Source organism: Miniopterus schreibersii, assembly GCF_964146895.1.
Source record: "Miniopterus schreibersii genome assembly, chromosome: 21".
Classification (NCBI taxonomy): Eukaryota; Metazoa; Chordata; class Mammalia; order Chiroptera; family Miniopteridae; genus Miniopterus; species Miniopterus schreibersii.
In genome coordinates, this window is record NC_138123.1 from 5438972 (window position 1) to 5458905 (window position 19934).

A 19934-nucleotide genomic window follows, 5' to 3' on the forward strand; every position below is an offset into this window, starting at 1 on the left:
CTCTGCCTGACGCACACCACCTTATGCATGAGTGAGTCCAGGGCCATCACACAGTGATGAGTCCATCAGTCTGCCAGTGTATGACCGAGTCTATGAACATACCCTTCATTACACAATGAGGGTATTCACAGACAACTCACAAAGCTGGAATAAAAAGATCTACCTTTGCTTCAAGACAACCAAGGAAGTTATGACCACTGAAGATAACAACTGTGGCTTGACTAAGAGGAGCTTCTTGCTACCCATATTTAAGATTTACATTCTGAATTTAGACAGATAGAATTTCACGTCACTGATATTTTGTAAAGCAGAGCAAAGAGCAGTGTGATACACTCGGATACAAGCTGTGACTTAATATTACTAGGGCCAGTGTTCTGGCTTAAAGACAAAGGTGAGAGTTAGCGAATAACCTAGTTAATAGAGAAGGCACCTCGGCTTCCATATAAAAATACCAGTGTGAACTGTCACACCTCATCTTTCAAAAGGACTCCAGGAAGAGATGCATTCTAATTACACACAGATATACTATCTCTCCAGAATTTTTTAAAAAGGTGCCATTTGGGTGTAACAGTTCTGTGTGATGTGCTGTAGATTTTATCAAGATAAATTTCTCCAGCAAGAAATTTACAAAAATGTTTTTTCCAATTAGTATCAACTCCTGACAAATAATGTTGGATAGAAATTATCCCGAAACCATGCTATGGACACCAAAGCGCATTCTCCCTTGTATTTATGATCCTGCCCCTCTACAGACAGAGCAATGCTGAGAGTCTGCAGGCTGACCTTTGGGTGCTTGGCCACTTCTTTCATCTCCTCCTGAGCTTCAGGGATGTGCACCGGGATCACCTCCTCCTTCAGCAGTGCGATGTATCGTGGCGCCACCGGGTCAATAACCTGCAACGACCCGTCCATGTGTGAGACACTCAGGTCTTCTGCTACATCTCGTGAGTAAATGAAACAGCAGTGCAGGGACTCTAACTGGCTTCCACGTTACTGCATTTACTAGTGTTTTATTCTCCCACTGACCCTTCGCTAACATTCTGACCGTCAAGTAGAAAAGAGAGAGACAATCGCAAATGAAGATGTGAAGGACCGAGAGCTCCTTTCCAAGAATAAGGACCGACAGGTGAACAGGAACCAAGGAGTTAAAGCATAAAATTAAGAGTACTATGAAAATAATCTTTAACTCTGAGGCTAGAAGGTAAGGAAAAATTATCCCATGGGGTAATATATTAATCCTACAGGTAAATATGATATCCAATTTTGTACTGTTGGGAAAGTCTGTTTTGAAGAAATATAGATATGTGTTTTAGTATAATTTTCTATAATTAGTTTTAGGCAATGCATCACCATCAAAAGCAGAAGAGCAAGAGGTCACTATAATAAGGCAATTCTATAAATTAAAACTATAAACAAAATATTTCTACTTGTCTGCACGCTATATTTTTAAGATGGAGCTAAGTGATTAAAAAATCCCAATTTCGGGATAAACAAAGCAGATGGGAAAATACTCATCCACTTGCACTCCCCCCACACCTCCACAAAGAAGACATGAAGGTTTTCTGTTTAAGGGCACAAATCGACAAGTAGAATAGGAGAAGAGATAACAGTATCAAAATTCTGGAAGTGAGAGAAAATATGGAAGCAATCCCTCTCTGCTCCATACAACCAGGCAATTGCCTCTTCCCTACTTCAACTAAAGAATGGAAGTTTCCTCTGGGAAAAAGAGGGTGCCTAGATCCTAGCAGACACGCAACAGCTGATGGGAAGGTACCAAGTGAATGCCTGATACTACATGTAAAGGCCCTCAGCAGTCTCCCCGCGTTTGGCTCCAAAGCCCTGGCAGCCAGGCCTCCACACTTCAGGCAGGTAACTAAAAGAAACATTTCTGGAAAAACTGCCTAATCTAAGAAAAAAGGTATATAAAGTTACTGCACAGAGATTTCTCAGCTATCTGCCCAGTCACAGCACCCTACAGTGAGCCCCAGCTGAGAAGCCCAACCCTTCCTCTTAGGGTCCCCAATCACTCTTTCAATCTCCCATGTCAAACATGAGCAGATAACCAGTGCTAACCAGACATCTGAAAAATGCCTTTATTATCAACATAAAAACAAAATTAACAACCCAGAGGAAAGAAATGCTTTCAGTAAAAAAAAAAAAAAAAAAATACTGTTAATAAATATTATAACCATGAAACAGGAAGAGGAAGTTATTTTGAAAATTCAGAGAACAAAAAAGAAATCCTGGAACTATGAGCATAAATGCGCAACTCAACAGGAGGGTAACTGAGCAACTCCACCAGGAAACAGAGTCAGATGTAGATACAGAAAATAAGAGAGAAAGTAAATTAGAGAACCAGTCCATGGGCCCAACATTTGCTCAAGAACAGTTCCAGAGAGAAGGAAGAAAACTTAGTAGAGAACATTTCCCAGAACTGAAGGGATGCGTTCACAGACAGGAAGCCCCATGTTATCCAATGGATATGGGTGGATACAGACCCCACCACGGCACAGCATCATGAAATCTCCAAGTGAGCAAACAGGCACAGACAAGATCTGAAAAATCTTCTTCATCCCAGGCCCCTTCTCAGGGAGCTACAGGAGGATATGGCACAGCAAAGCAAGGGCTAACAAAAAGGAAAGGCAGAGCCACAAACCAGATGACCCATCACAGAATGAGCGCAAAGGTATGGCAGGAAGATGAGGAAGGCTGACCTGGAAGACAGCTGTGCTCACAAGCTACCTGGCCACTAGTCTAGATCAAGTCCCAGCAGCACGAAGGCTGCGGCAGAGAAGTCTCCAAGTGAAACAGAAAGAATACCTGAGGCATGTGAACATTTTTGTAGGGAAATTAGACAATTTGTGCAGAGTTTGAGATAGAATTAGGAAACTAAACAAATAAGGGGAATGGGCAAAACAATCAACTACAAGAAAAGCAACAAGTTATGAGAAAAAGAAACCTCATCTTTGATATGCGAAGTCAACTGATGATGCCTAGCACTAAAAAATCAAGAAGTAGCGACATGTGTCATTTAGAGATATAGGCAAAAAATACCAAAAGAATGATCTGAAAGAGCTGAAAGTGATTTATCCAGAAAGAGAAAATGGAAGGAAGGATGATAGAGGAATGTGCAGAACTACGTGACTATAGTGAAATGTATTTCATATCTCTGAACTAAGTATACATCTTTAATAAAACTTAAAACCTTTAAAATTTGATTAATAAAAAGTACACCAATGTTAATTTTTTTGTAAATTCTACTTGCATTTATTATTAGTAACTGCAGCAACGGAAAGAACCAATTAGTCATTCCTTTATGTATTAAAAAAACTGACTGAACACAAAAGACTAAATAAAATAAATTCAAGACACATGCGAGACAAGCAACTACTTCTTGAGGCAAGGCGTCAGCAAACCAAGCAGCAGCACGAAGAGTTGACAGAACACAATCACAGAAACCACTGTAAAACACAGCACTTCAATGATTTGCCTTATTATAGTGTCCAAGCATCTGCTTCCAATTAGCAATAGTAACAGTGTCAATATGCAATATTCCTCATTTGACGTTCATTTAAGAACCACTTTTTAAAAAGCTAGATTCAGTAAGACACAGGATCATAGTTAATACGACTCAATGGAATTTGTAATTTTAAAACTCTGTTCTCTCAGTACACAAGGGAACAGTATCCAGAATAGAATTAGCCAAATCTTCCCTTTGCCACTCAGAAAACCAGAGGATGTTTTTTAAAACTCGGAATAGTGCATTTTCAGTGGGTTTGTATGAGCAAGTCTTAAAGAATGTGATTGTGCTTCAAAGCTGTGTAACAGCTCAGGTTATATCATGTAATATGCTAGAAGCCACGTGCTAAGTAAGGCAAATAAAAGCATTAAGTGATACCTTCTTACAGAGAGCTCGCAGCTTGAAAGCAGAAAATGAAATGCAGTGTTCATAAAAGATTTAAGGACAAACTGTTACTGTTTCCCATTACTCCAAGTTTGCTTGTCTGAACCACTGTTACTCGACAGTATAGTTAACAGGCTTAGCTCTTTACATGTTTAAAAAAGGAAAACATTCTATTTTCCTGAAAGTCTATAAAAATGATAATACTCTTCACGAAGCTGCCTCCACCATGAGCACACTAATGAATTCTACGTGTAAGAGTTAGACGTGAGGAAAGAAGGTTAATAGCCAAAACACATACCTTTTTGTTAAATGCCCAAATTTTGTCCCATTCCATGTTCACAACTGAACGCGAGGAGCCCTAGAAAAACAGTAATAAAATGGCTTTAAGGACAAGAAGGATTAATTAGAATATTTTCTTAACTAAAGTTGTATATGTTAGAAAAAATAAGCCCAATAATTATGTACAAGTTCATTTCTGTTGGAATATAAACATTATGTACAAGCTAATTTGGTACATTCAAGAGTTACAGCTGACAATCATATTGCACTGGGTAAAAACACTACCGCTGCTTTTGTCCAACCCTAGCTCAGGAGGTTAGGACACTCTCAGTTTTCCATTATTATAAACAGTGCCAAACATACTCTTTTAAAAAAAACAACATTCTGTCCTTGCATTATAAGGAACATACAAAAAATAGAAGGAACAGAATTAATAAAGACCAAGGGGATATTAAGAGACAATTGAAAATTCAAGCAGAGAATCTGGAAAAGAAACCATCATTCACCTGAGCAGCAATAAACTGCTTCAGTCCTTCAACTGTCATCCCTCTTCTCAGCACACCACGAACTGTAGGGAATCTTGGGTCATCCCTGGGAAACAGGAACATTTTTAAATACCAAGGAGCCTGGCCAAGCGTGGCTCAGCAGTTGAGCATCGACCCAGGATCCACGCGATCGGGGTTCGATTCCCAGTCAGGGCACATGCCCGGGTTGCGGGCTCGATGCCCAGTTGGGGGCATGCAGGAGGCAGCCGATCAATGACTCTCTCATCATTGATGTTTCTATCTCTCTCTCCCTCTCCTTTCCTCTCTCTGAAATCGATAAAGGTATATTTAAAATAAATAAATAAATAAATAAATAAATAAAACCAAGGAAATTTTTTTAATGTGTGCAGAGTACAAAATATCTTAACGAATAATATTATATTCAGCTTGTTAAATATTTAGACTAAGAGCTGGTTGTAATAATTGGCTAGATCACAACACCAGAGAGCCCAAGTTCATTAAAGAGAAAAACTGCTCACTAGTCAACTATTGCTCAGCAAAATAAATGCACCTCCGGAAACAGGAGAAGTACATTTGAGGAAAGACACAGGGTGACATCTTCAAATACAGGAAATCCAAGCATTAAAACAGTAGGTGCTTTTTACTTTAACACTCAAGGTCTCTGTTCTACCTATGACCATGAGACCAGATCTATGAAGACGAGAGACTCACAAGTACTTTTCTATTAAATGCTGAGATCTGCCCTCATGTGTTTTTCATTCCCACGGCCATGGCCCACAACATACTCTATGTCTGCAGCATTGAAACAAAGGGGACCTGATGCACTGGAGCAAATAAAGACAAGGATAGAAATCCTACAGGCCTAGCACTGCACCTCCTCCCATCCATCCTCCCCACCCCTCACAGCAGTTTAGAAGTCCCAGAGACACCATGCCCCTACTTCCTCTCAATTCTAGGCAACAGTAAACATACCATCCGTCCACTAGTCCTTCGTTTACAAACCACGTGAGCTTTCTCTTGGACAGCACTGTGTTGTTGAGATTTAATCGACTATATTCCCAAATGTACGGTTTTCTGATGCCTAAAGCTTCAATAAACCAATAAAACTGCTCATCTCGGTCATGGTATTCCGTTGTTCTCAGCGCATGTGTAACCCCTTCCATGCTATCCACTATGGGGCAGGCAAAATCGTATGTCGGATAAACACTGGGAAAAAGGGAATATTTTAAAAAATCAACATGAAGTATTTCAGCTTTCTCATCTTAGATTAGGCATTATAAACAACAACACTAATTTAAAATAGGATTCTTTACAAATTAGGGATTTCTTAAAAACCAACATGTTTTAGGACTCATAATAATCAAAGTATTATCAAAACATCATAGGACTTTGAGAACAATAAATCAGCTGTCCACTCAATATTCAAACAAAAAGCAAATTTGCAACTTAATAGACAACTGGGTACTGGTGCAGCCAGCTCCACAACCATTCTCTGTAATGACCAATGTAATCATGGTACAAAGCAAAATACATAATAATTTTGAGGGAATTTAGCTTTCCAATATCTTAATCTCACACTCAAGTAAATGGAATCACTTTTGTAATTAACTGCATTCAAGGCCAAGAGAAAAAATTATTAGTCAATTAAAATTCCATTTAAGATGGAATACTCCTAAAAAAAATTTCTGACTAAACAAATGTACACAACACATAAGCAATTTTCATTTGAATTTTAAAAAATGTATTACTGCATTACGACTTCTAACTTTTAAGATAGAACTTCATGAAGATGCTACTGCATTAGGCTTCACAATTATTTGATATGAAAATGTGGATGCAAATTCATTGTTCCGGTTCATCTATGATGAACAAAAATCAGGAATCTTGACTATCCTGCGTCTACTCCGAGTTTACAGGAAGCACCAGAGCAGAGCACAGCAGGCTACCAAGCATAATGAGAGAGAAAACCTTACTTGTATCGACTTCCAGTTCTCGGGTGAGGGTGAATTTTGCAGCGGTACAGTGTGGGATCCCTCATGCACCCATTGTTACTGCTCATGTCAATTTTTGCTCGCAAACAACAGGACTGACCAAATGGGCTCCCTTTTTTCATTTCTTCCCACATTTGCAGATTCTTCTCAACAGCTATAAAATGAGAGTTATATTAGTTTATCTAATTTATATTGGTTTATCTAGTTTATATTAGTATTACTAATTGGGTTAAATTCAAATTTTCTTAAATAAGAGTCCTGTGATTTGACATAGTGTTCATGTTCTGGCTTTATATTATCAGCACACTCCACTGGGCTTAAAAGGACTGTAACAGTTCCAATATCTGGCACCAAGGGTAAATGCACTGTTTTTTATGCAGAAGACTCACAGGACGCTTAGGAAATACCCTCTATAAAAATGTTTTAAAAGTCAAGTCAACACATTCTATGTGAGGTACTGATGAAGGCTAAGAGAAGTATGAGGCCTGAAGGTTTCTCTCATCCACTGTTTCCCATTTTCCATCACAGCCCAGTGGGCTGGCGCCCCTTAAATTTAACACTGTGCCTCGGAAGGAGCAGCACTCCTTTGCCACCTCGTGTCCAGGGAGAGACTAGTCTGGCCCCGCCCATGGGGCCCACAGACTTCAGTGCTGCAGCCCGTGCCCATCTGGAGGACATGGCTCAGGCTGGGAGCCTGAGCTAGGGGCTCCCTCAAAGCCCCTTCTGTCATTCCAGTGGGAAGCAGGACACTCTGGGATCCAAGAAAATGAGAGCGGATAGAAAACAGACAGCGATACAAGTTTAAACCCAGAAAAAGAAAGCTACATCCCAAGTGACTATGGTCCTACCTATGTCAGAATATCGAAAACCTGCCCCATGTCGATAAAGAGCTGCTAAACGCTGATGCTCCGCAGAAACTACTGAGATACGACAGACACGTGACCTGCTCTCAAAGGATCAAGTTAGGTCTAAAAGTCCAGTTGGTAACTGAGAAATGGAGAAAAACTTAAAAAAAGAAAAAAGAAAAAAAAGACTTCTGTAACTATTTGAATTTACTCTACTTCCCTAATGAGACACTCCACATTTAACAATAATAGTGTGGAAGTTCTGGCAACATAACCATAGAAGGAAAATAGCCCATTTCTGAGGCTCAGGGACAAGTAATGAACAAGAAAGATATGCTTTTCTGTCGGGCACTATTTCAGAGATATAGTATATTATGTTAGCATTTACCCACATGCTGAGAAAATTAGGCATGGATATTATCATCACCACACACTTTACAAAGGCTGAGCATTTACACATGGAGAAAGATGCAGGCACACCCAAGAAGGAACCGCTCAAGCGGAATGAATGAAACGCACAGGCTGCACATAGTGAGAGGCGCGGGGAGTGTACACCTCACGTGCGGTTGTGATGCTAACAAGGCAACAAGGTAAAGATGACGGAGAAAGAAGATTTCTGAGAGAGGAACTAACGCATGGCCCATATTCCCAAATGTTTCAAACCAGTGTATTTCACAGGAAAGAAATCATGTTTTACAAAGCACAGAGCACAAGAACATCAATTAAAATGTAAAACACTAAGTGGGCCTTACAATTGTTTCTATGCTTGGATTCTGTCCTCTGCTCACGTTCAGCTTTCATCTGCTCAGGAGGAGTATCGTCCACATAAGCCTTCCCTTCCTGAATTAGCTTCTCTGCACATTTCATTATAGTTTCAAAATGATCCGAGGTGTAAGTAAACTGGTCTGGTTTGATATGCAACATTGCGACATCTTCCAGGATAACCTGCAGTAAGAACCAAAAATCACCATCGGTTTATCTTTCCCATTTCCTTGTGCATTTTCAATCCTTGATACTGCATTTGGGCAAATGTAATAATACACCATCAGTCTTATTTAGCCTGAAAATGGTTGTGGAAGTTGTACGATATTAAATCAGGAAAAAAAAAGAGAGATTCATTATACTAGCTTCCAAATTTTCAGCTGAGAAAGTGATCTCATGGTGGAGCTTTCCATTTACTCTGGAAAAGCTGGTTATTACTGGCCGTTCTGACATTTGCCCTTTTTGAATACACTGCAGTGCTTCAACGCAGAATAAAGATGACGTAAGAGACTAGGAAACCTTCACACTTCCCAATACCTAGTTGGTGTCTGTTTCAGTCATGAACTTAAAATTATATGACAAAAAGGAAACCTGCCCCTAGTTACCCAGTAATTTAAGAAATTGGTACTTATAGGAAAACAGAGCACTTAGGTGAATTCTACAACAATTGAGGAAGAAAAAAACAAATTGAAGTTTTGGGTATGGGAGATCAGTATTTCCTGGCTTAGGTCTCAGATACAATATACAGATGAAGGAAAAAAAGCGTCTATGAGAACAAAATTTACTGTCATGAATCAAGTTTCTATTTAATTCACATACCATGAAGGTATCAGGTCACCGTCTGATTTGAAATAACTTCTGACAAAGGGTTATCACTACACCTTTAATTACCTTCTCAAAATCTTCCTTTTCTTTCTCAGGATTTGTGTCATCGAATCTCATGATCAGTTTCCCTTTAAAGTTAACCTGGTAGTGCTGGTTGAGAAGAGCAGCTTTGGCATGCCCAATGTGTAAGTAACTAAAACAAAAACATTTCAAAGAAACTCATTAACATGTCTTAACTGAAGACTTACACTTAATCTTTCTGAGGAGATGAAAGCTAAACAAAACTCCTTCTAGCTGGTACCCCAGTCGTATTTTATTTTGAAACAGAAAGTCCTGGGATAGAAAATATGACCCTGACAGGAAGAAAACAAGACTACCACATTTATAAAATAATCTTAAGAAATAATTTCATATGTAAAATCTCAAAAAGAGACAAGTTATTTACAAACATTACCACCTTTTTTCAAACGGGGGAATTCCTGGTCATTTAATTAGAGGAAAGCTACTTCCAACACTGTTTCAATGCTACCTGGTGGTGTATCTCTCGTAAGACTGATGCTACTGAGAACGGGCACCCATAATGCACACTGGGAGAAGCACCTGTCTGAGACTGCCCATCGCTGCAGTAACCAACTGGAAGAGCACATGAGATCAGGAAGCCACAGAAGAGCTACTTCCATTTTCTCTGAAGCCTAAATAAAAGAATTTTTAAATAATTCTGAAGGTCTCATCCAGTACCAAGGTCTCACTCCATGAAACAGTCTATGTAAATACTACTCTGTTCCTATGGGTAGCTGACAATTATAAGGAATAAAATCAATTAGAGACAAGGTTGATAATACTACACACATCAGCGTCCTCTATCAACGACATGGGTGAAAAGAAACATCCTACATTACTGCTGTTGAAAATACAATTTATCCAGCAGCAAACAAGGCATGAAGCATGGAAGTTTAATTGGCTCTCACTAACTTTTATTAGTTTCAATTGATAATGGTAGCTGCAGTCACAATGTTCTACAGTCACCTAGTGTCACACATACCTCTCATCTGGGTTGATATCGACAGGGAAGGGGGAAAAATACAACACCTTGTATGTCCCTATATCATTTTAAAAATCACTTCTTTTTTTTAGAAACTCATATAGCATTCTAGGTCAATCATTCCATTTTAAGTAATGTGTATATGCACAGGTTAATGCAGATAAGTACGATGCAATGCACTTAGGGTTATTCAAAACTTTCTGCATAAAATAAAGGGTCGTAAGTGGTATCCCAGATGAGATTCTAGAACAGAAAAAGGACATTAGGAGAAAACTGAAAAAATCCAAAAACGATATGGAGTTTTGATGATAATAATATATCAACTGTGGTTCATTAGTTGTGACAAGATGTTAGCTTCAGGAAAAAACTGAGTGCAGGGCATATGGAAACTTTTTGCACTATTTTTGCAACATTCTTGTAAATTTAGAACTATTTTAAAATAAAAAGTTTATTAAGAATAAAATAGAGAACTGCATTTCAAGAAAGAAACAGAAATACTTTGTGTGGTCTTCACTGCAAGTATTATACCCATAGCATGCTACCCCCATTGTTAATGAAAAAAAAAGACTAATAATCACTGACTACCTGCCACCTCACAGGTAATGTGCTAGACTTTACATACAGGAATTAATAGGAGAGGTGATAAAAATCAAACCATTATCTTACAATTAAAGATATAATTTCTGAATCTGAAAAAATGTGTGCATTTCTAAGAATTCAAAACCTCAAGAAAGCTAACGGGACCATAAAACATTCATTCAATAACTAAAATAATCAGCTCAAGAGACAACCTATATTAGAATAGCTAAAGAAAATAAGATCCATGCTGCATTAATTAGTGCTGATGCTGAACTGGGCTTCTGCCACACGTAACAGACACAGGCATAAGTCATGTGGACTCTAGAGCCAGACAGTGTGAGTTTGAGTTGGCAACTTGCTAAAACATCATATGAATCAGCTTCGGAAACCATTTGTAAAGTGGCGATAATAGTGTCTTCCTCACAGGGCTATCAGGATTAAATAAGTGACTGCATGTAAAGTGCATGGTGGTACTTGCTCAAAAGAGGTATGCACACATGTTAGCTAAGAAGAATAAAAGGGGAGAGTCGAGCATTCTGGCCTTTCATGCAAGACAGAAAAAGATGATTAAAAAATAATTAAAGAATTCTTTAGTAATATAAGGAATTATGATAAAAAAAATATGGAAAACCTGAACATTGATTTATATTCCAAATCCCAAAACTGTATTTGGCCAAGAGCATGGTCTCAAATAGACATAATTTAGAACACATGAGGAACTCACTATTTCAAGAAGTGAGAGAAAATATAAAAAGAATCAAAAAGGACTTATGTTCAAATGGCATCGCTATGAACAACTACTGCTAGGAGAGTGGCTTTTATTACACCACTGAAGTCACTGCCCAACAAGACAGCCATGACCTCTTATCGCAAGTACACAAGAGCAGAATATTGGGTGGCAGGGACCCAAGACGTCTGTGGGACTTATACCATGTAAGACAGGTATTACTGATGACTGATTCCATTCAGTCGACTCCAATCATTTAATGATTCAGTCTGCGAATTTCCCAGAATCATCATTTCTCTTTCATTTCCTCTACCCATCCTTCATTTCACCATCTGAATCAACCTTAGAAAAGCAGAGGAAATGGGGAACTGTACACCTGGCTTTGCTGGTAATGGTGCCTAAGAACTATTAAGAACAGCTACAACAAAACTGTTCGCCTGCCATTTTCTACTGTCTATACATTCCATCCACCAAAGATAGGGAAGAATTGGACTACACAGCAAAAAACCTGAAACTAAATAAAATCTGGGGGAGGAAAAAATCATCTCATTTACAGAATGTGGTACAATACTTTCCTAATGGCTAAGCTCCCGTGGCTAACAGGGGGCATTTTAAATTAATCAGAGGCACTATATTATATTAGTATCATCGGAAAGGCTCCATTACAAAGCTTGTCTCATGTGCTTGAAAGAGGCTATGCAAAGGCAGAGACTCCCGTCAGTCTTGGGGATGCTGGGCAAGGCTTGAAGCAGCCCCAGGATGCTGATCTTCAGTCACAACAGTCCTTTCCCTAATGAGCTACTAAACTTAATATTTTCTGTGGGTGCCAAGAGTGAAAAGGCTGGGGAAACCTGCTAATAATTTTCAGGACTCCCCTTCCTTTATTTGGGAAAAAAAAATAACTGAAAAGAATTCTACCATAACTTCTACTGCTAATGACACAAATATAAATCCTTATTAAATGAAAGCCTAAAAATCTCAAAATGTAACTAAAACTTAATCCTTCCTATTTATGGATATTTTTCAATTATAATTAAAATTCTGCCTGGGATAAAATATGAATGCTATCTCTCCTGTTGAGTTAATAAATTAAAACTATATATTTAATACATTATCAATAATTAAGGATTAAGATATTTAAAATTTTTAACTCCCATAATTAAAATCTTATTTTCTTCTATATGAACCTATAATTACTAAAAAATTTTGTAACTACCTAAAGATTTTCCACTAAATACATTCAATTATAATTTTAAGTTTTATTTTCTTACCCACTAGCCTCTGGAGGAAATCTGACAGTAACCTTTCCCATCTCAGCACCTGGAAGCTCAATAAATTTCCCAACATCTGGCTTTTTCTGAGGTGCCTGAAAATAAACAACAAAATAATTATATAGTTAAATGTTTGACAAAAAGGCTCTGCAGAAGAAAAGCCCAGCACTCAATGGTCAATGGTTCAAAAACCAAAGAATAGAAGCTTTAGGAGGCAGAAAAGATGGTGTACCTAAAAATAACAAGATTTTAGTTACTTGGAGTTTGAATTTCCCAAGGGACACACACTAGACACTCATCATCTTTTAGACCTATAATTATGTAGATTATGGCTTTATGTACTTAACCAGCTGCAAAGGCAAGCCAAGACTTACAGTAGCAGATTCATCCAAGAATATCCTATTTCATTCTTAAAAGAAAATAAACTATGACTAGGAAGAATTTTCTTTTCAAATCTGGGGTCTCAGAGAGACTAAGATGGCAGCATTAAAAAGGTAAAAGGCTTACCACTTTAGCTTTGGCTGTTGGAACACTCCACTTGGTGCCTACAGACTGGAAGGCCTGCTGGGCTTCGAGGAAGCCAAACCAGCGCTTCACATGAACTGGGGCCTTGTTCTGCTGGAACTGCTCCTGCCACGCCGCATTTCCTATCAGAAAACATAATTTTAAAACCATTCAGTAAATCTGCAACTGCAAAGCAAAGTTTCAGTTATGGCTGAGTTCAGTAAAGGAGATGGCGTAGAGTTATGCTTCTATAATGAATGATATCTGGGCACACACTGAAATGTTTTCCAAAACTTTAATATACTTTACAGAAGTTAATTAAAAATATTTTTTCAGTTCAGTTCACTGAAATGAATACTGAATCCTGCCCTCACCACTGCCATATGCACACTGTAAGGCCACTGATACATTTCATAATTAAGGAAAAGCTTTAAGGAGGTCAACTAGAGAACAAAATAAAAATTAAGATCAAGAAGCAGCTCACTTCTTCTGCTGTAGTATCAAAACTAGGTTCTGAAGGATATTTATTTAATTTTAAGATCACAAAGCTATATCCTCAAGATATTATCTTCCTTTCATGAACATTAAGTCAAAAATCAATTTAGATTAAAATGTCATGATAAACCTACAGATGAAAAGATCTAACTAGAAAAGTTCTTCAGTTTATGTTGGTTATCATTAAGACAATTTAATTTAATTTAGAGAAAAGCTTAAGCCACAAAAGAGTATAGAAAATATTTTTTAAACCCCACATAACCCAGATTTAAAGAATAATAAAGCATTATGGCACAGTTCTTTGAGGCTTGCTTTTACAGAAAGTAAATTAACAAAATACAGGTCCCCTTTGTACCTCTCCTCAATTCTGAATCCGTACCTGTTGCAAATGAGTCACAGAAGATAGAAAAAGTGACACCCCCTCCCCCGCAGAAGGACAACTCCAGCTCGCCCCCCTCAAGCACACTCCTACACTGAGCAATCAGACCACAGTGTCTGGAGTAGAGTAATGGCTGAGAGAGGAGAGGCCTAACATAAATGGGATGAGGGCTTCTTTAGCAGGAACAAGGCCAACTCCAAAGGCAAGAGGGGATCTGAGGTAGTGAAAGAGAGAGATGACCTCCAGAGGCAGCAGAGGATACAGAACTCCTGTGACTGGATAGGAATACAATAGCTGGGTCAGTTGTTTCTCTGTAAGCAAGTCCTAAGTGACTGCCAATAAACAGATATATAAGTAGAGTGTTCATTCATATACATAGAAACATGTATACTTCTTATCCAGAAAAACATTAAATAATTAAAATAGATCAATCTTCAAGAAGAATTACTGATACCTTTCAGGGTGGCCCAGACACACAAATCTGCTAAGCTCAAGGAGTTTCCAACCAAGTATGTTCTCAGAGACAGGCAATGATTGAGCTCATTGACTGCAGAAGTAAACAAATTGCATGATGACAATTTTGTAGCACTAAACTCCAACCAGTGATCAATCTGTGAACACAAAAAAGAAACGCATCCCAGAATTTAGACTTAAATAAAAACAAACAACCTCAGTTAGAACCAAGCCTTTCTTATAACAGTAATAGAATTTACCACTATGTGGATCTAATTGTAATTGCCTGGGATCTAAATTGGCACTTACATAGACACATTTTGTTATTTTTCTATGCTTTCTTTTTTGCAGGGGCATTCAGGGGCACTTTCAGGGAAGAAAAAGAAAAAGAGAGGCGAACTGGCAGCAAGAAAAAATAACCAAGTGATTGAACCCAACAGCTGGCAGGTACCTAGATAAAACAGATTCATCCACTTGCAGAACTTAAAAGTAAACACTTGGAAACTACTCTTTGTAGTCTGAATTTTAACTACTCTAGGTCTGTTGCCTCATCTGTTAAGTAAGGGAATTGTGTAAGAGGATCAATACGGTCACATCCAGCTATGAGTTTCCAGGAATCTGGGAAGAGGAAGACAGCACTCAATAACCCAACAGGACAGCTGGTATGGGGTTAAAAGTTCAAAGTTAGAAGCTAAAAGTTTTTTTCTGAAAATAAAAACAGGATGAGAATCCCTTAACCTGGTCTACAACTAATACTCGAGTGTTAATAATAGTACATAAGCCAACGATAAAATGAAGTTCTCCAAAGAGTGGAAGCATAAACCAAAACAAATTACTCCCAAGAAAGTGTTCGCTCCATACCTCAGCATGTTCCATCAGGTTAGAGCCGTAGAGCCCAGCTGTAGTTGCAACTCTAGCCAAGTAACGAAGTATGGAATTCACGTCTGTGAATACCACATTTCTACAATATAAGCATGACACAAAATATTACTGTGGCCCTAGCAAATCAGTAAGTCATGAGACTTATGAAGAAATGTAAAAATAGAAAGCTTCTATTTACCACGTATTTTCTACTATAGCCCAGTAAAAAAAAGTAATTTGTTCTTTACTCTCTTTCTATCAAATTCCAATTTGTTCTGAAAAGTTCAGCTAAAGTTCAATTCAACAACTGACTTCGGAGTAGATTATCTATATGATGTATCATCCTTCTATTCAGTGGTGAAAATATGAAAATATAATTGGGATATTAAGAATAACTGGTTTACAATAAATCAAAGCAACAAAACCAAGGATATACTGTCACAGAGAAGATGGTTTTATCAACTTCCAGGTAAAGACAGATCAAACCCCATCAAAACTGTTTTTGAAAACTTATTTTAAAAGACCCAAAACCATAAAGAAAAAGAGATAAGAATAGATAATAAAATAATTCTTACCAAATTTATTTCCTATTACTACTGACTTTAAATATTTCCAGTTTCCCACCAGAATAAATTACAGTGGTATTTCAAGTCCCTACACATACATCTTTCTGTACATTTCTAATATCTTTTAAACAAATTACAAATATAAGTCTCTGAATATAGTTCTTTGAGAATGAAGAAAAGCATACTTCTTTCTAGGGACTATCTACCCATTAGCAAATAAAACACGCATACAACATTTAATCCTGGAAATTTTTAAAATGCTGCTCGGTACTGAAAACAAAGATATAAAAAAGCACTTACTCAGACACACGAAGAATATTCTCTTTCCCTTCTTCAACAAAAATGCTGACATTGTCTTTCACATGTTCTACTGCCAGCAAAGCGCCTAAAAATAAGATGAAAATATTCCTCCTTATATTTCTCCTGTAGTATTTAAAACTTGAATCATAAAGCAATCAGGATATTAAGTCTCGCAAAGGGTAAGCTTTCCCCCCAGGAGTCTGGAAACAGAAAGTACTACAGTCTTCTGATCTTGGAGAAATAACAAATCAGAAACCATTCACTGGCACAGTCCAGCTGCTTTTGAAGATGCTCAGCTTCCAGCTAGGGACTCTGCAATTAATCTTTTCCTCCCTCAGGAGACAAGAGAAAATTAGAACAGTGCCTTGTATAAAAGCTACTGTTAATAGCATTTGAGTGATTACTATGTGGAAGACACTGTACCAAACGCTTTCGGTCTTTAAAATTTTTACTCTTTGGAGTACCCTTAAGAGGCAGACTCCTTTATCTCCATTTTACGGGAGAGGAAACCGAGGCTTGGAGGGGTTCCAGCCCAAAGCCCTTGGCTAAATATGCGGCAGCTGGTATCTGAACGAAGGTCTAAGGCAGTCCAGAACTGAAAATCTAAAACACAGTGTGTGATCTGCTTCTCAACACATCGACCACACTGCCTAGCGCTTTTCAGCTTGAGGATCAAATCCATTTCTTTTAAGAGTTCACTGATTTGTGCGAAGCGCAGCCTACAATGACGGGATCCAATGTGTTAAAACAGCATTTTTTAAAAAAATGTTTAGCCGGGCGTGGCTCAGCGGTTGAGCATCGACCTAGGATCCAGGTGACTGGGGTTCGATTCCCAGTCAGGGCACAGGCCCGGGTTGCGGGCTCAATCAATGACTCTCTCATCATTGATGTTTCTCTCTCTCTCTCTCTCTCCCCCTCTCCTTTCCTCTCTCTGAAATCAATAGATATATTTTTTAAAAAATAAAAAATGTTTAAAGTGGCTATTAAAAATTGTGTGTTTGGTTAGAATACACTCAGAGCAGCACCAACGCCTGGAAATGCAATGCAGAATTCGTCAGCCCTATGCGACCCCCTGTATCTAAAAGAGCTGGGCTTCTCGGACATTAGAAAGGTACCCACGTGTCTACACGACGCAGACGCATTAACAGACACGAGATCGATACAGGAAATTATTTCGTGTAACTTTCCCAAAGTAATAAATAAATTTAAAATAATAAAATAAAATAAAATAAAGCAGAAACCCTAAGCGATCCCTGCACAATAACCTTGCCCGCGCTGAACACGCAGTTCCGAAGGGAACTAAGTGCACGGGAAGATGACAGCTCCCCACGCTTCAGGACATTTCACAGCGCGAGCAGCAGGGCGACCCCGCCGGCCGGCCGGCGCCGTGCTTGGGGCGCTCCAGTCATCGCCCCGTCACCTTCCATTAAAATAAATGCAACCTCGCCCGGCGTTTTAAACGCCACTGGGGCCGTCCGCCGCCTCCATCCCTTTGAACCTGACGAAAAGCAAACAGAAGTCAAGGCGGGGGGGAAGGGCTTTTCTGAAAGAAGCGAGAGAGAGGAGACGACGGCAAACAGACCGAAGGGGGAGGACATTCTACAAGAGGGGAAGGGGAAATAGTGGGATTGTGAATTTCTAAATGTTACTTCTACAAGCAGCTCCCGGTTCTCCAGGGGGGAAAAAAAAAAAAGTGATTTCAAAGAGAGAGAGGGGAGTTGGCTGGAAGTCATCCCTCTGAGAGAGAAGGGCCCCGCTGTCGCGGCTCACACGGCGCCTCCCTCCGCGCCCCAACAACCTGTCTTCAGGCGCAGATCCACTGCCGGGGGACAGAAGGCGAGGGGCGCCGGGGCTCCTCCGAGCACAAGTCGGGGGGCAGAGGGAGGCCTCCTCTTGCGCCCCTGGATCGCCCCTGCGCCAGCCCGGGGCGTGGCGACCTTCCCGCCCCGCACCCGCCCCGGCTGATGCAACCCACACCGCCCGCGGCCCCGGGCCCTCACCCAGAGGCGGGTTTCCTGAATTCACGGTCAGACACAGCGTCGCCATCTCCACGGGTCTGCGGGTCCACTGGGAGCTCGCCTGCCCGACCGCCCCAACCACTCCTGACGCGCCGAAAGCGGGGAGCTGCAGCGGGTGCGCGCCCCTGACGCTCACGCTGACGCTAACGCCGCCGCAGCCTCGCCCCTGCGCCGTGGCCGTGGCCGTGGCGTTTTGCGCACACCAGCTACGTCATCTCCGCGCGCCGTCTGCGTCCGCCGCCCCGCCCCTCGGCGGCTAGAGAACGCGAGACCTAGGTGGCCTTCCTTGTCGCGACGGGAAAGACGCGAAAGCGGGCCGCACTTATGACACTTCGCTTACGACACGTCGTAAAGCAGGTGGCAAGACCAAGTTCAAGAGAAGAACGACCGGAAGTCCGCCGAGGGTGCCGAGGTTTGTCCGCGAGCGCTGCGTGTTATGTAAACGCAGACGGGTCCTGGAAGCGCGCCGGTGATGCGGGATGCGGGATGCGGGGGGACTCTCCTCGTGCCTCCTCTTATTCTTTATATCAAGAGGGGAAAGTATTTTCAAGAGTTCTTTTCGTACGTGAAAATAATAAAGGACTCCTTGGACTGGGTGACAAAGGTGAAGGGGTTGAGACGGGAAGACTGGTGGTCTCCAGATAGCCACGAGGATGTCAAGGACAGCGTAGGGAATAGTCAGTAATATTGTAACAATATGTACGGTGCCAGTTCGTGCTGGAAACATCAGGGAGAACACACTTTGTCAAGTCTAGGATTGTTGAACCACTACGCCTGACACTAACACTAAATAATAGTAAATGTAATCTGTAATTGAAAAAACGCTTTAAAATAAAAAATGGGGAAAAAAATCTTTTAAAGAAAGGATGTATTGGTAAAAGGCGTTACTGCTAAAAGCCCCTGCCCTGGCGTTGTTTGCCTGGACTCCCCTTTTCCAAATACACTCCTGTTAGTCAATGTGCCTTTTATAATGTGATACTCAAGAGCTAAACACAATGTTCTGGGTACACTGCCATCAGGACAGAGTGCAAGCAGAAGCACGCAACACTTAATGTCGCCCATTACAATGCTATTGCACCACATGAGTTCAGTAAACTGCTGACTTGCGTAGATCGTAAAACAACACAAGTTGTTCTCTAGTTATCCAATGTTAAGACTTGCATGTATTAATTTACCCTTGTCTTGACCCATACAAGATTTCATAGGGCTAATTTTCTCATTTAAATATCATTGCTAGATTTTAACTTTTGAGATCATTTATTTCCATCTCTCTCACTCAGTGCATCCTAGTTATTTTTGTTGATTTTTGAGAAAATGGAATCAAAAAAATGGATGTCATCAATAAAAAATGACTTGTAAAAAGAGTGCAAACTGTGGTACACACATAGAAACCTGCTTTCAGGAAAGCAAGACATAGTGTTAAGAGTCCTGGTGCCACTATCTTGTTGGATTCTTTTATGCTCTGTAAGATTATACTAAACTATCTTATCTAGTGAGTCCTGAATTTTAGTAATTAGCAAATCCCTGGAGTAGTCTTCTTAAAATATACAGAGTCAAAATTGCTGTGATGGAGCCTGTGACTATTTTTGAAAAGCTTCCTAGGTGATTCTGAGATGCAGTTGGGTTT

At 39.8% G+C, this 19934-nt stretch overlaps 1 protein-coding gene across 1 annotated transcript in view; it reads right to left on the reverse strand.

Moving 5' to 3' along the window:
• Positions 1–18539, reverse strand: part of EPRS1 (glutamyl-prolyl-tRNA synthetase 1) — a 35174-nt gene extending 16635 nt beyond the window's left edge. The window contains exons 1-13 of the mRNA XM_081124089.1: positions 18290–18539; positions 16290–16374; positions 15424–15523; positions 14564–14720; positions 13239–13378; positions 12732–12826; positions 9179–9305; positions 8278–8470; positions 6663–6834; positions 5662–5895; positions 4690–4774; positions 4203–4262; positions 784–894 (exon numbers count right to left, since the gene is read on the reverse strand). Of these exons, the coding sequence (XP_080980215.1) occupies positions 784–894; positions 4203–4262; positions 4690–4774; positions 5662–5895; positions 6663–6834; positions 8278–8470; positions 9179–9305; positions 12732–12826; positions 13239–13378; positions 14564–14720; positions 15424–15523; positions 16290–16374; positions 18290–18335 (1605 nt within the window). The 5' untranslated portion in view covers positions 18336–18539. The remainder of the gene's footprint in view (positions 1–783; positions 895–4202; positions 4263–4689; positions 4775–5661; positions 5896–6662; positions 6835–8277; positions 8471–9178; positions 9306–12731; positions 12827–13238; positions 13379–14563; positions 14721–15423; positions 15524–16289; positions 16375–18289) is intronic.
• Between the last annotated feature and the right edge of the window lie 1395 nt (positions 18540–19934).